This window comes from Rhinatrema bivittatum, chromosome 9 (genome assembly GCF_901001135.1).
Source record: "Rhinatrema bivittatum chromosome 9, aRhiBiv1.1, whole genome shotgun sequence".
Taxonomy (NCBI): domain Eukaryota; kingdom Metazoa; phylum Chordata; class Amphibia; order Gymnophiona; family Rhinatrematidae; genus Rhinatrema; species Rhinatrema bivittatum.
The window spans coordinates 185477718-185494114 of record NC_042623.1 but is presented as its reverse complement, the minus strand read 5'-3'; the positions used below and the strand labels follow the sequence as shown (position 1 = coordinate 185494114).

Below are 16397 nucleotides of genomic sequence, written 5' to 3'. Positions count from 1 at the left end.
GCTACATACGAGACTGGAGTGAGACCCCTGTGGCAAAGAATATCATGGCACACTGGGCATGCTCAGTAGCCTCAGGCTGCCAGTCAAAAGTTTCTAGAAATTTTGACAGAAGTTTTCCCGTGTTAGGGCTCAGTCAGTGACGTCACCCATATATGAGGACTACATCCTGCTGTCCTGGGATAACACCTATTACAAGGTAAGCAATTTTGCTTTCTTTGAGATAAGGCAAGCCAGTCCACATCAGTGAGTCATGCACTGCAACCAGCACAGGGAGACAGAACAGACACTCAGAAACTTTTAACCTGCTTAATTAGGGCAGTGCATATCACCACTTGCCAATGGGTATTTGGAACATCTGTATTGTAGTGGGAGACAGGGCAGCGACGGCTAAACATTAAAGAAAGCCCATGGTCAGTCGTAGTAATCACCATAGAGCAAGGAAGCTGATGTCTTAGTATTTAATAGGCTGAATTTTTTGTTAGCAAATCAGTTCATGGTTTTTTTTTTGTTTTGTTTTTTAAAGTGAGGGGTCAATCTGATAGCAATGGTAAATGTAATCAGGATTTACTAGCCACATTAGCCAGTCCTCAGGTTAACGGTTCAGGCTCTTGTGTGCATCTCCTAAGCACCTAGCAGCTTATTATTTCCTTACGTTTACTCTCCGTACATGTATTTTATCTCATTCCTTGAATGAAGCCAGGCACCTGCTGAGAATAATGCATCTCTATCATTGTAGTAGGACCCAGACAGGGCCCCTTCCAAAAGCGGCCTTCCTCCCGTCTTATGGAAGAAAAGGATGCGGTGGAAGGTGGGATTGACTAGGGCTGCAGTTTATTACTGAGTTGTACAGATGTTTTCTATCAATAGCCATGTAAAAATAGGGTTTCCTACTTTATGAAATAAAAGTATTTTCTAAGCTGATGTACATAATTTATCATTGCAGAAAACTGTAACCGAAGCAGCTAGAGTTGCTGTTGGGCAGCAGGGGTTAGGTTAGCTTTATAGGAGCCCCCACGCCAACTGCTGCTGGGAACAGCTCTGGCAGCTCCTCCACCTGACCTCTCGCTCTCTGAAGGTGATGCTAGGTGCAAATACAGCACTGCTGCCCTTTCAAGACCTGCATCTTATGTTGAAAAAGGAAAATATTTCTCTCTTAGGAAGTAGCACATCTAATCGCCCTCCAGTTTGGGATGGAGCATGTCCCAAAAGACCCAGCAGCTTGCTCTTTACATACATCGAGCTTGTAGAGAAAGTATGAGGCTAATAAAGCAAACTGTCCACTAACTTTGCCAAATTTTATTATTAAAAAGGACAGACTACAAGTAGGCAGGAGTCCAGCTAATGTCAGCATATTAATCATTCAGTATTTACAGCACAGCTTTTACACATACACTGAATTTACAAGGCTTTTTAAACTAATTTTAGATTTTATCTGCCATCCCCTGGCAGTACAATAGAAAAACAATTTAAATCAGTACTAAACAAATTGCCCAGCAGAAAGTATTCTGCTCTGCATTCAGTACAAAACAAATCTATTAAAACAATGTGAGTAATGCCACTGTCCATGAGCATCTTTAATTCCTCTGCCTGAGCTTAAGGTCCATTTAAACAGGCCGATGCAATACCAGCGCACAGCACAACATGCGAATCCATAACCCCAGATGCAAAAGGGGGTTAGCGTGTCCAATCGAGCAGATAGGTAATAGTGCTCATCGCATCTAAATTCATGTCGACGAGGCTTATATTTTCTCCACAATGAAAAAAAAATGTATGCCTGAGGTGCACATTTTAACCCACAAAAATTAACACCTGCCCAGAGCAGGCATTAATTCTTAAACCCCCAAAACATTACACAAAAGCAGAAAATAGTGCTTTTCTGTGCCTTTTTTCAGTCCCTTTGACTTAATATTGTTGCGATATTAAGGCTGAGGAACTGAAATAGAATTGTAAGTGTGTGTGGGTGGTCAGGTTAGAAAAAGGGACATTCAATGAGCATCCATTTTCCTAACCTGATCGCCCGCTGCTGAGGAGGCGCTAGGGGTGCACAATTTCCTCTCTACTATGGCACCCGCTTTAAATATTAAAATCGGGCACAGGGGAGAGGTGGAGCGGGCGCTCAGGACCGAGTGCCCGTGGAGCGTGCAGAGATATTGCATGGTCCTTTAAAGAGTATGGGAGCAGTGCTTAAAGTCTCTCTCTCCTGTTCAGTGCACTGCCGGAAGCACAAAGCAAAGAGTAATTTGTTTCCAAAACTGGTCCCAGAGCAGTTCCTGCTAACTCCAAACTCTCCTTGCAGGCAGGGTGTAAAATTTGCTTTCTGGCACCTACTGCACCAAATAAAGAAAGGCTGATGGGCCAAAGAACAGAGGCAGGATGAGAGTGGAGAGAAGGGAAGGAAAGAAGCTGAATGAAGGGGACATTTTTCAAAAGCAACAGGAAACAAGTGCATTTTATTTCCCCCATCTCCCAAAAAAAAAAAAAAGTGGCTGGGGCCCAAGTTTAATTTGTTTTTAATCTCTACCTTTCAGCAGTATCAGCTGTTGCTTAAAACCCCTCAATGGCAGCACTTCCCAAATGGGGGATCACAGCAGCTGCTCCCCCTCCTAACCACAACGTGCGGTGGAACTGTGTGTGGGGGGGGGGGGGGGGGTTTCAGAGCATGTCACATGTCCCTTTATAATAACCCCCCTTTCAAGTTTTATTCATCCTATAATTCATAGAATCCTCACCCTAACAGGTGGAAAGTTGTGCTAAAGAAAGCGATCGCGGTTTCAGGGACACTGGTCCCTTGGAAAACCCAAGGTCTTCATTATTCAGGTGGATGGAAGAGGCGCACAATATTCTAGGTAAAAACACAGGTATTTCTCAGAAACACCAGGGCAGCAAGCAGCACATACTCCACTGCTCCAGGAATTTCCTCTACGATGTTGCTATCTGTGGAAGGGGCTGCTCTGCTTAACAGGCCAGACAGCATCTGCTGCCTCTGCCTCTCCACCCGAGAGCAAAAACAAGGTTAAGAAAGCAATTTCCATTCCAAACAATATACAGTAAATGACAAACGAGTAATTTGGCAGTGAGAAGAAAAGAGGGGTTCTAGGCAAGACTGTGAAAACCCGTCTCTTTCTTCCTCTTGCAACTCTGTCAGCCATGCTTGATGGATGTTCTCCCCTCAGGGAATAACGGTGGAGGAGTTAGCCCAGAGAGCTGGTCAGAAGGTTGCAGGGGTCCCTGCCAGACAGCACGTACCAGGAATTCTGCTTTAGGGACTGCAACAGAGCTGGTTAGTAATACCTAGTGCCTTTTGAAGAAACCTAAAATCCCATCTTACGGGAAACGGTGAGTTTGCCAGAGAACTTCAGCAAAAAAAAAAAAAAAAAAAATTGTTAAGTGTCTAGTGCTCTGCTAAATGTCATTTTCTTTGTCAAGTTTATGAACATCTTAAATTAGTGCTTTAAATACTGTGAATTTACATGAAGTAACTTCATTTTGAAAACATTTTCCCCCAAAGAAATTTGCATTTAAATGGAAGGCCATATCCCTTCAGTGAGCAATGTGTCAGCCTGTGATCGGACGCAGGTCTTCATTCTGGGCGAGGCCAAGGTCCTGTCAGCATCACACACACCTCCTCAGAAAAGAGATTGTTCTCTCATCAGTTCACTCTTGTGGGGAAAGTCACTTGGACCCTACTCTCTCCCCAGCCATCACCGGGTCTTCTGCCTCTTCATCAGAGATGTAGGACTCCATGTTCTCCTTAGCCTGTAGCTCCCTCCGTGCCCGCAGTCTGTCGCACCTTGGACACTGCTCAGTTTTAAAGCAGGATCTGTGGTAACAGGCCTTGCACTCTGAAACCGAAAGAAAGTGATCATTTAAAAGGCCTTAGTGGGACACATCTTCCATAGCTAACACTGCTACAATCTGAACAGAAGGAATTCAATTATTTCCATTCATTAAAAAAAAAAAAAACACATGCAAAGAATGAGTTTTGAGCTAAACACTAAACTCCTACATGAATTCCTGAGCATCACAACCCACCATCTACCAACCTCTTGCCCAGCACCTAGTCTTGTGCCCCAGTTAAGTGAGAGGGCTGAAGGTTAAACCAAGGGGGGCACATAGGAGCAGTTTCAACAATCAGGATTGGTGGCAAATATAAAAATAAACTTTTAGAACCAATTATATTTCTCTCACAGCTTTTGTTACATTATAACATGGGTTACAGTTTGCTTTGTTCCCACTGAGTAATTATGCAGTTTAGATGGTGTACAAATCAGAATATGGTGGAGGAATTGTTTGTAAGTCAGAGATAGTGCTGTGGATTTGAAAGAAAATTGTTAGCTTCTTGATGTGACAAATGGAGAAATTACTACTTAACCTGATAATTTCCTTTTCTTTAAAGAAGACAGGTTAATCCACACCAGTGGGTTATGCACCTCTACCAGCAGATGGAGACTGAGCAAAACTGATATCATGGTGTATATATCCGTGCTCCGACATCTGCCCGCCAGTATTCTCTGCAAAAGCCAACTGTGGACAACTAAACAATACATGAACATAACAACCATTCAAACACTCAGTTAACAGGAAAACATTGAGTTCAGACAAGAAGTGTAATATCACTAATCTAGGGACTGGATGTGACATCAGTAATCCCCAGAGATGCAGCCACTCAGGGCAACAGCACTACCATCCGGCAGCCAAGGCTCTGAAGGCAGATTAACCTGTCTTCATTAAAGAAAAGGAAATTATCGGGTAAGTAGTAATTTCTCCTCTCTTAGCATTCAGACAGGTTAACCCACACCAGTAGGATGTACCAAAGCTACTCCCGAAGAGGGTGGGAGGCTGCCCGCGGTCCGATCAACACCGCACAAGCAAAGGCTGCATCCTCCCGGGCCTGCAGATGCAGGTGGTAATGGCTAGAAAAGGTGTGTAAGGAGGACCACGTCACAGCTTGGCAAATCTCGATGGGAGACAACAATCTAACCTCCACCCATGACACTGCCTGAGGCCTAACCTGACTAGGCAACAGCTGCTCGGCGTCCACATACGAGGTCGTGATATCTTTAATCCAGCGGGCTATCGTAGCCCGCCACACCGGCTCACCCTGTTTACTCCCTCCATGGAGTAAAAACAGCTGGTACGTCTTCCTGAGAGGTTTGGAAACCTCCAAATACCTCATGATATGTCGCTTGACATTCAAGGTCCATAACAGGTGATGTTCATTCACATCTCTCATTGCCCAGAGTCGGCAGGGAAATTGATTCAAGTGAACACTCGAGCAGTCTTCGGCAAAAAAGAAGAAACAGTTTGCAGCTGGACCTTCCCCGGAGTCATTCACAGAAACTGTTCTTGGCAAGACAGAGCTCGCAGATCAGAAACTCTGCACACTGAACACTGTTCTCTAGTAAGTAACCTCAAGGAGAGGCTATGCAGTGGTCGAAAGATGAGACCCGCCAGAAAATCCAAAATTAGATTAAGACTCTATAAGGCACCGGCAACTGCAAGAGGGAACGAAAATGCTTCACCCCTTTCAGGAAAGGAGGAGCAGGGGTGATATGATTCAGACTTTCAGATGCTTGAAAAACTTTAATGATCCAAAGACGACGACAAACCTTTTCCGTCAGAAAAAAATCAGCAGAACCAGAGGTCACAAGCTGAGGCTCCAGGGAGGAAGACTAAGAACCAATGTCAGGAAGTATTTCTTCACGGAAAGGGTGGTGGATGCCTGGAATGCCCTTCCGGAGGAAGTGGTGAAGTCTAAAACTGTGAACGACTTCAAAGGGGCGTGGGATAAACACTGTGGATCCATCAAGTCTAGAGGGCATGAAAAAAGTGGAGGCATTCAAACACTGCACGGAGCGGCAGTCGCCACAGCGGCATTCAAACACTGCACGGAGCGGCAGTAGCCACAGCGGCATTCAAAACACTGCACGGAGCGGCAGTAGCCACAGCGGCATTCAAACACTGCACGGAGCGGCAGTAGCCACAGAGGCATTCACGGAGCGGGATGCCAGTGGCCAGTAGTTGGTGTTCCATCTTCACGGAGCGGAAGGATGGAGGGCTGCTATTTCCAAAAAAATAAAATAAAACAAAACAAAACAAAAATAAAAACAGGGGTGGGTAAGAGTATGGGGCAAGGGGGTGGCCTGCTTGTTGCAGCGGTTGCTACCCCTAATTGAGCTGGATGTCACTTGGATGCAGATACAGAGCTGCTCTCTAAATTGGGTGGAGGGGAATTAGGGCTGGAGGGTACTGGAAGCCAATAGTAACAGGTGGGAGAGAGAAAAAGGGAAAAAAAAATGGATAAAGTGTGTAGCTTGCTGGGCAGACTTGATGGGCCGTTTGGTCTTCTTCTGCCGTCATTTCTATATGTTTCTATGTTTCAAGAACCAGGCCACATCCGGATAGGCAGATAAGGGTTCACCATTCACGCAACCTCGGAAATAGGCAAGAATCACCACCTGTACTTTCAAGGAATTAAGGGCCAAGCCCTTAAACAGCCCATCCTGCAAAAAAAACAAACTGAGTGGGATTTTAACCAAATGAAGATGAACCCCTCATTCCTCACACCATGCCTTAAGCATACACCAAATCTGAACATAGGTTAAGGAAGTGGAAAACGTTTGTGCTCGAAACAAGGTGGAAATCACAGCAGTGGACAATCCATGCTTCAGCAACCAAGACAGTCAGTTCTTAGAGAAGAATAGGCCCCTGCAGTAGCAGATCCCTGTGGTCTGGTATTCGGTGAGGAGAGTCCACCAGAAGCCTCTGCAGATTTGCATACCACAGCCTCCTGGGCCAAGGAAATTTAGCTGCCATCATCAGGAGAGGAGATTTCATAGAAGTCTCTCACCTAGAGAGATCCTTCAGAGGTCATTCATTCCTGTGAGCAGGAAAAACTTGGGAAGAAAGAAAAGTGGCACAAATCCGATGTTATCCAAACTTCTCCCCAAATATCCTGATATTGTAGAGGTTAAGTAGTAAAAACCTATTCTTGGTCTCTAAAGCAAGGTCCGAGTAATGGGACTGAGATTATACCATCTAGACTAATTCAAGAAGCACGTCCACCAATTTGTAAGCTCCAAAACTGTCCCTGAAATTGGGATGGAACGTGGAAACAAGCCTCACATAATGCCATCAGTACAGAATCATAAGAATGTAACCAATTTCACTGGACGAGGACGGGAAAGTTGGTTCATATCTGCTAATTTTCGCTCCTGGAATACCACAGCTCAGTCCAGACAAGTAGGTTTTGCAAGCCAATGGGTACAGGTCAATACTGAGGAAAACACTCCTCAACTCAAAGTCTTCCTTTCTAAGGCAAACAGAGGACCAAGCATTGGAGCCTTCACACCCAAAAAAATAACTAACAGACTAGCTCACTCAGTTCAAAATATATACACGCGGAAATTCTGAATTCAATTATAATCACAGCTTCTACAGTTTTTCAGTACTATGGGGATGGGCCTCTGGACTGATCTGAGGTATTCCAGGAACGAAAATTAGCAGGTAAGAACCAATTTTCTCTCTTGTTCATATCCCAGATCAGTCCAGACAAGTAGGATATACCCAAGCTCCCCTACACTGGGCGGGATCCCGAAAGACCTGCTCCTATCAAGACACTCTTACCAAACATTGCCTCATCCTGTGCCCGAACATCCAATCTGTAATGTCTGTAAAATGTGTGAACTGTAGACCATGTTGCAGCTCTACAGATCTCCTGATGCAACTCCAACTGACATGCCGCCTAGGAGGCTGCTTGTGCCCTAGTGGAATTCGTTCGTAACCTACTGGGCCACATGTCCTTAACAAAGATAAGCTGAAAACATTGTCTCCTTTAACCAGTGAGAGATTGTGGCTTTAGATGTCAGACATCCTTTCTTTGTACCACTGAACAGAACAAAGATGATCCAAGTGACTAAAACTGTTCATGATCTTAAGATACCACAACAGAATCAGACAAACATCCAACAAATCAAGTTCTTTTGCTGGTGGTGTTTCCCACAACCAATTCGGAAAAGTGGGAAGCTCCACAGTCTGGTTCACAGGGAGAGAGGAAGCTACCTTTGGTAAAAAGGAGGGAATTGTATACAGCATAACACCATCATCCACAATCCTGGATCTCTACATGACAGAGCCTAAAGCTCCAAAATCCATCTGGCCGAACAAATTGCCATCAAAACTGTCTTCAAAGTGAGATCCTTCACCGTTGTCCCCTCAAAGAGGCTCAAAAAGAGGATCACACAGCACTCGAAGGACCAAGTTAAGATTCCATTCTGGACACAACTTCCTTAATGGAGACCGCAAATGCTTGACCCCCTTCAGAAAGCGAATGACATCCAGATAACAGGCCAAAGACCTCCCGGAAAGTAGTCGGCTTCTGAATGGTATAGGAAGTTTAAACATCTTAAGCCCTTGGAACTGAGCAAGGGCTCAGTTCCAAGGGCATCTCAGACCTTTTTCTGCTCTGCAGTCACATTTTCTCCATGCGTGCACCTAGGGGCCGATGCAATATTTTTGCGCAGAAAGTGGGCACTGAACAATCAACGCCCACTTTCTCAACGCCACCCCCCCCCCCCCCCACAGAGGCGCTATGCAATATTTAAATTAGGGCTCGCATTAGCAAGGAGGTGCTAGGGTCACTTGTGCACCCCCTAGCACCATGCAATATTTAAATTAGGGGTCGCGTTAGCAAGGAGGCGCTAGGGGGCGCGCAAGCGCCCCTAGCGCCTCCTTTCTAACGAGAGCCCGATCGGTGTGGGCCATTCACCTGTTAGAAAAACCAACACAGAGTTTATCGGTTTCCCTAAACCGAGCACAGCCAGGGGTTCAAGAAATGGATGCTTGTCAATTGAGCGTCTGCTGATTTTTTTTTAAGTTAATTTAGTTTAATTTTGCCTTAGGAGGCAGTACTGAAAAGCAGGTTTTTTTTCTCCTTTTCTGTACCAGTTTAAGGAGCGCTCAGCAATTAATGCCTGCTCCGGGCATTTGCATGTCATGAGCGCTATCAGATTCACTCTGCGCTGGACGCGTGTTGTAGAGGCGCTAATCCCCTGTCTGCATAAGGGGATTAGTTAGCGCCTCTACAACCCGTGTACAACTGCGGATTGTACAGTGCGCTTCAGCATCAGCCCCCTTCTGAGTAAACAGCAAGGATGACATGACAGGGCCAGGCCTACTGCAGAGAGAAGGAAGCAGGGCACCCCAGGACTAACACCACAACAATCCAGAGTAAAGAAAGACAGAAAACGTCAGGGCTGGAGCAGAGAGGCACAAGTCTTTACGAGGCACTACTGCCTTACGGGCGATTCACGGAATCTCACCTTCACATCTCCGACATTTGTTCAGTTCAAATGGAAAAATAATCTCTTCATTTTGACAGAACTCACAGATGAAACCTTTAGCTTGGCACAGCTGCAGAAGTGAGGGAAACACAGCAGGATTAACAAAATGAAGGTAGAAGTGCTCTTAAGATTTCTCTAATGTCAGTCTATGTTCACCAGCATATGTATTTTATACTTTCCTTAAAGAAATCTGTCTCACATGCAGAATGTTTGCACGTGCAAGGTTCATTTAATATATCCCATTCACAGAGCACGGTGCAGCCATTGCTAAGGATGCAGTGCAGTCCAATGGGACCCGGAGAGCTGTGACTAGCGAGTTCTTCCCCACAGCCAAGTCATTTTACCCAAATGCACATCCTCCTTCCCTCCCCTCTTTTTGCAAGGCAAAAGTGACAGAATCTAGGGCCTGTGCAATTAAAAGTCCAGCCAGTAGGTGCCACCATTTTGCAATAGCTAAGGCTCCTCTCTCCAGGAGCCATGAGCACTACCTCCCCTCTCCACCGCCACTCCCAGCTCTGCTTCCCGCCTGGCTGTGCTACAGGCATGACTTCCTGATTCTGTGCATCGTGCTCTCGCTCTGGCCATCATCCAAGTCCAGTCTAAACACGCACCTTTATAAAACCGCTTTTAGATGCTAACTAAACACGTCTTTACAATGCACTGCTCATGTGTCTGCTTGAGGAGATTGGGCACTCCATGGAGCAGGATGTGTCTAAGCAGTGCTTTACAAACAGGTAATAGTAACTTCCAAACAAATGAACATAAATAACCCCTGGTTTATGCATGGAATTAAACCTTCTGAAAAATCAACCCGGGATGGGAGAGAGTGTGGGGGGGAAAGAGTCCACATAGACAGGCATTGGGGGGAGAGCAGAGCCGGGGCAAGGAAAGCATCTACACGCATACTTCCAATTTTATCTATTAACCCCTCTATAAGTGTCTTCCTGAGACGTTGCTTTCTCTTTGCATGATCTCCTTCAGCTTCCTCTGTTAATTAGATAAATTCCCTTCTATCAGACGTTCCAAGTGGGCCCTTTTCAACAGCCGGTGTAGGGCGTACGCCTGTACTTTGTAGCCGCACGTTTAGCCAGATTTTTCAAAGCGGACCTATGCATATAAATCTGCTTTGAAATTCCCAGATTGGGCCAGGACGCACAGGAAAGTCAAGAGCTGCCTGAGACCGGGGTCGTTTCCTTCACATGGCGAATGTGAATTTTCAAAACTGCGCATTTAAACATAATACAATCTGATAAAGTGTAAAATGGTAAGGCCTGAAGAACGTTGGCAATAAAATTACTCACCACACACTTCTCAATGTGCAGGGCACCTGCCTTTAAAAGCTCCTTAAAGCAGGGGGCCAGCTCCCCTCTCTTAATGGTACTAAGGTCGTTTAAGGAATAGAGATGGAGGTCTTCCGTCAGGTGGCCTGGCACGGTGTCAAACGAATCCAGGAGTCTGAATCAAAATGTAAATATTAAAAAGAACAATTTTTTAGGTATAAATGTGGAGGCCAGAGGCCTTCAACGAGAGAGAACCAACGCGAGCACTTTCCAGCTGGTAAAGTGGTAGCTGGAAGCACTTACTCTTTTGCCAGCCGACAGGTCTTAAACATATTCTTCATGTCGACCAACTGAATCCTGAGGAGCTGTGGAAAGAAACCAAACTCAAGATCAGCTGCCATTTTAAAAAGGAACTATTCATCAAATCTTAAAGTGAGCAGCAAGGCCTTTCCTGCCTTATATTACTACAGGATTTCTTTTACAAAGTTACCTCCCAAAGACGTCAGCTGCACTTTATAGGTGCTGTCGGGCGATTTGGTGTTTCTCAGTGCCCTTTGGTTTGGATTTAATGATTTGCTTTGGTCTTTATTTATGTCCAAGCATGAGAGAGATACCTATGGATTTTTCTCTCCAAACCTAATGCAAGGCTAATGGTCTGTTTGCCCCGGGAAGTCAGGCCGCAGTGGAGATGGGAAGCCAGCTGAGGTTCTAACACTGCCCAACAGGTCACCTGGCTGATTCCTCTATCCCTACAAAGCTTCTTTGAGGATAGTAGGCCATACTTTGTCTAAATTTGTAAGAACCAAGGGGAAGATGCTCATGCCAGATGCTCTGGATAAACTGGGAAAATATGCCGTTGTATTTATTTTTTGTGAGCTCCCTAGCTGGGGGAATGTAGTGCTGACGGAGATGAGGCCTAGGGACGCCAGCTAAGTGCCAACGCTACAGGAAGCCCTCAGCCAAGCTGACTTGGGAGATAGTCTCTGAAATCCATAATCCAGCTGCCAGACTTTCTTCCTGGATATGCTGCTTTGAGGAGTGAAGAGGGCGAACTAAAAAAAAAGGTGGTGGGAGATCAAGACACTTAAAGTCAGATCTTTGGAGCTGCAGGTTGATGACCTACAAAAAAAAACTTTCAATGTTTCCACAATTAAAGGTAATTCCAGTTTACATAGGAAGCTGGAAAAGCTGGAGGTGAGAATCTGCAGGCAGATCTTATTCTACCTTAGGAAAGGAGTCATTCAGCAGTTCTAGAGTGGATAGGTTGACTATGAAAACCTGCTGCCATTTGCCCAGGTGTACTACCTTCTTGATTGAAATGCTTCTGAGAATGGAAATGAGGATAAAGGAACATTCATGATAACTCAGCACAAATGTTATACGCTATTCTTTCAGAACGTGGACAGATTTTATAGAGTGCAGAGTCAGACTCTACCCACATGTTAATCATTTCACTCAATTAAAAAGAAAAGCTTTTGGTTGTTTTTTGTTTTTTTTAAATATGAATCCAGTATTTACCAAGAATGCCGAGTTCTCTCTAAATTATCCAGTCAAATGAAAAACCTCAAGTTTCAATTGCTGGAATATATTTTCTAGGATCCTGAGCAGTTATCCATATTTTATTTTGGTTCCCTACACCATAGTCCAAAGGACTCCTCCCCGTTTATATGCGACAGAAACTTGTCAAGTGGTGGTATGTGAGGAGAAATGTATTAGGAAGATGCCCAGCTCCTGTTAAGTAAATGAAAAAAAAAATGAATGGCTTGGTTGCTTTCAAATGTAGCTTGATGAAATAATTTGACCTTATCCAATCCATACATAAATAGATCTAATAGATCATTTTCTTTCCAGAAACACGTGGGTATCCTCCCTCTTCCCGATGCTGGAGGCAGAGTTGTAAATTCCTTTGACGACATCACCACGCTATGTCATTTGTGGAATATCCATAGCCAGTATTACTTTTGTCAAAGCTAACCTTAAAGTTGGTCATGAAGTCCTAGCAAATCAGCTCTATTATATAAAAACATTTCCCACCTCAAAATCTTCTTTAAAAGTTTCAACGTTAAATCACAAGAACACAAGCACTCATATGAAAAGAGTGTAAGAAGAATATAATAATGACAAAATACCAGGCATAAATTCGAGAAGCTACCCAAATTCTTTCCCAGATGGAACATAAGTAACAGAAAGAAAGTTATCAGATAAGTCTTACTTTTTCCTTCCTTTTCCTATGCTCCACCAGTCCAGAAACAGGCGGGCAGTACCAGAGTCCACATTCTGTGGGTGGGTAGATTGTAAAAAGAAAATTAGGTCTTACCTTCATTAAGTTTCGTTCCTGTAGTACCAAGGATCAGTCCAGACTCCTGGGTTATGCCTCTGCACCAGCAGATGGAAACAGAGCAAAACTTGACAAGCTCCACTATATATACCACACTATATATACACCAGGGTCCCACAGCCTGTCAGTATTACTCAATGTCAAAGCAGTGGATATTCCCCATGTAACTAAACTATATACACAAAAATCAACCGGGGAACCCTCAGGTCACTTTCCCCAAGAAGAACCAGACCCAGAAAACAAAAAACCGAAATTGACGATGCCTGACAATCGCAAAAAACGTTCCGTCCACCACAGCGGCCTCTCCGACCATACTGTAGAAAAACGGGCGGGACTCTGGACTGATCCTTGGTACTACAGGAACGAAAATTAACAAAGGTAAGACCTAATTTTTTTTTCTCTGTACGTACCGGATCAGTCCAGACTCCTGGGATGTACCAGAGCTCACTACTTAGGGTGGGAAATGGAGAGGCCCACTCTCAAAACGCCCGCTCCAAAATTTCCCTCTCTGGGATCCCGCACATCCAATCTGTAATGACGTGCAAAAGTGTGCAACGACTTCCAAGTTGCTGCCCGGCAGATCTCTAGCGGTGAGATCTGCTGACAATCTGCCCAGGATGCCTCCTGAGACCACGTAGAGTGTGCCTTCAGCCCTAAAGGTAGAGGCCGACCTGCCAAAAGATAAGCAGAATTGATTGTTTCTTTCAACCAGCGTGATATGGAGGTCTTAGACGCCATGTTACCCTTTTTAGAACCGCTCCAAAGAACAAAGATGATCCGACGTCCGGAAGGCGTTCGTAACCTCAAGGTAGCGCAAGAGAACCCTACGCACATCCAACTTCTTCAGATCCTTGGAGGACGCATCCGAGCGCTCGAGATGGGTAAAAGCTGGGAGATCTACCGACTGATTCAGATGAAACGCCGACACCACCTTGGGAAGGAAAGAAGGGACGGTCCGGAGAGAGACCCCAGACTCAGAAATCCGTAGGAAAGGTTCCCTACACGAAAGGGCCTGAAGTTCCGAAACCCTCCTGGCGGAGGTGATCGCCACCAGAAAAATCGCCTTCTACTCACTTTTTGTATAAGAATTGTTACCAAAGGTTTCTAAATGTTTAAATGTTACCCGTTTTTTATGTAATGCTCACAAGCACTCTTATTTTGTTCCATGTTCTTTGTTCCATGTAATGCTCTTAGGCAAGTTGAATTGTTTCATTGTAAACCGGTTTGATTTGCATCCTATGCAAGAAGATCGGTATATAAAAAACCAAAAATAAAATAAAAATAAATAAATCCTTCAAGGTGGTCCTCTTCAATGGTTCAAAAGGGGGCTTGCACATGGCCCTAAGCACCAAATTTAAGTTCCAGGACGGACAAGGTGAAACGATTGGGGGACGCAAATGTGTTGCTCACTTTAGAAAACATATCAGATTGGGATGGGAAGCTAATGGCCGCCCATCCATGGAACCTCGCAGACAACCTAGGGCCGCCACCTGAACCCGCAAAGAACTACAGGACCGCCCCTTTTCCAGACCATCCTGCAGGAAAGACAGGATATCAGGAATGGTAGCCCGGGTAGGTTGGACCGACCTAGTCACACACCAAGATTCAAAAACCTTCCACACTCACATATAGGACAGTGAAGTCGAGACCTTGCGGGACCGGAGGAGGGTGGCTACCACCGCGTCCGAATAACCTTTTCCTTTCAAACGGCGCCTTTCAAAAGCTATGCCGCTAGACAAAAGTGATCCGCCTGATCGAAACAGATGGCTCCCTGATGTAGGAGATTCGTTAACTGCGGGAGTCGGAGCGGCGCTTCCAATGACAGATTGACTAGTTCTGCAAACCATGGCCTCCGCGGCCACTCCGGAGCCACCAGGATAACCTCCGTGGGGTGATTTTCTATGCGACGCAGAACTTTTCCTATGAGGGGCCACGGGGGAAAGACGTACAGGAGGATTGACGTTGGCCAGGGAGTCTACCCCCTCCTCCCCGTTTCTCTGCGGCGGGTGAAGAAACGCGGCGCCTTCGCATTCCGAAAGGTTGCCATCAAATCCATGGCTGGTCGTCCCCATCTATCGCAGATGAGCTGGAATGCGACATCCGCCAGTTCCCACTCGCCCGGGTCGAGTTGATGACGGCTCAGGAAATCTGCCTGAACGTTGTCTACCCCTGCGATATGGGACGCAGCGATTTGGAGCAGATGCCTCTCCGCCCACTGAATTAGTAGCAGAGCTTCTAGGGCCACGGGACGGCTCCGGGTTCCCCCCTGCCGATTGATATAGGCCACCGTGGTCGCATTGTCCGACACGATTCTGAGTGATTTTCCCAAGACCAGGGGCAGAAAGGCCCATAATGCCAGATGCACCGCCCTGGTCTCCAAGCGATTGATCGACCAGCGCGACGACTGTCGCGGACCAGTGCCCCTGCACCAAGTGCCGCATGTAGACCGCTCCCCAACCGGAGAGACTCGCGTCCGTCGTGACCACTGTCCATTCCGGGGCCACCAGGGATACCCCCCTGGAGAAGCTTGTCCTTCCGTAACCACCACTGCAGACTGGAATGCACTACCGCCGTCAAGGGCAACGTTGCTGGAACTGTTCGGAGATTGGCCTCCATCGGGAGAGCAACACAGACTGCAAGGGACGCATGTGTGCAAAAGCCCAAGGAACCAATTCCAATGTCGAGGCCATGGAGCCAATCAACTGTAAGTAGTCCCAGGCCGTCGGCGGCCGCATCCGTAGAAGAGCCTTGACCTGATCTTGTAGCTTGAGGCAGCGATCCAAGGAGAGGAAGACCCTGCCGTGACGTGTGTCGAATAACGCTCCCAAAAATTCCAGAGATTGTGAGGGTTGAAGATGACTCTTGGCCGTATTGACCACCCAGCCGAGAGAGTGCAAGAGGTGCAGGATCTCTTGAACTGCGGACCGGCAGAGCTCCTCTGACTTGGCCCGAATCAACCAATCGTCCAGATACGGGTGGGCCGCTACCACCACCAGGATCTTGGTGAAAGTCCTGGGGGTTGTCGCGAGGCCAAGAGCAACGCTTGAAACTGATAGTGTTTCGCCATCACAAGGAATCTGAGGTATTTCTGATGGTCCTTCCGGATTCCAATGTGCAGGTATGCCTCTGTGAGGTCCAGGAAAGCCAAAAACTCCCCCGGACGAACTGAGGCGATCATGGATCTCAGGGTCTCCATGCGGAAACGCAGGTTCCAGAGACAACGATTGACCCCCTTCAGATCGAGAATGGGACGACGAAGTATATGGAGTAATGTCCTCTTCGTTGCTCTGAGGCTGGAACTGGGACGATAGCCCCCAGCTCCTCCAACCAAACCAATGTCCGAAGGACCGCTTGCCTCTTGTCCGGGTGTCCGCAAGGGGAGGGAAAACATCTTGGGCGGGGAAGGTAAGCAAAATCTAAAGCGTAACCATGTTTTAT

General features: G+C 46.2%; 1 protein-coding gene across 3 annotated transcripts in view; it reads right to left on the bottom strand.

The window, feature by feature from the left end:
• Window positions 1–1274: 1274 nt before the first annotated feature.
• RUBCN (rubicon autophagy regulator) overlaps window positions 1275–16397 on the bottom strand; it is a 122094-nt gene continuing 106971 nt past the window's right edge. For all 3 annotated transcript variants that reach the window (XM_029615098.1, XM_029615100.1, XM_029615099.1), the window contains 4 exons: window positions 10925–10986; window positions 10643–10796; window positions 9321–9411; window positions 1275–3842 (listed from right to left, as the gene is read on the bottom strand). In XM_029615098.1, coding sequence (XP_029470958.1) covers window positions 3673–3842; window positions 9321–9411; window positions 10643–10796; window positions 10925–10986 — 477 coding nt within the window. In that variant the 3' untranslated portion in view covers window positions 1275–3672. The remainder of the gene's footprint in view (window positions 3843–9320; window positions 9412–10642; window positions 10797–10924; window positions 10987–16397) is intronic.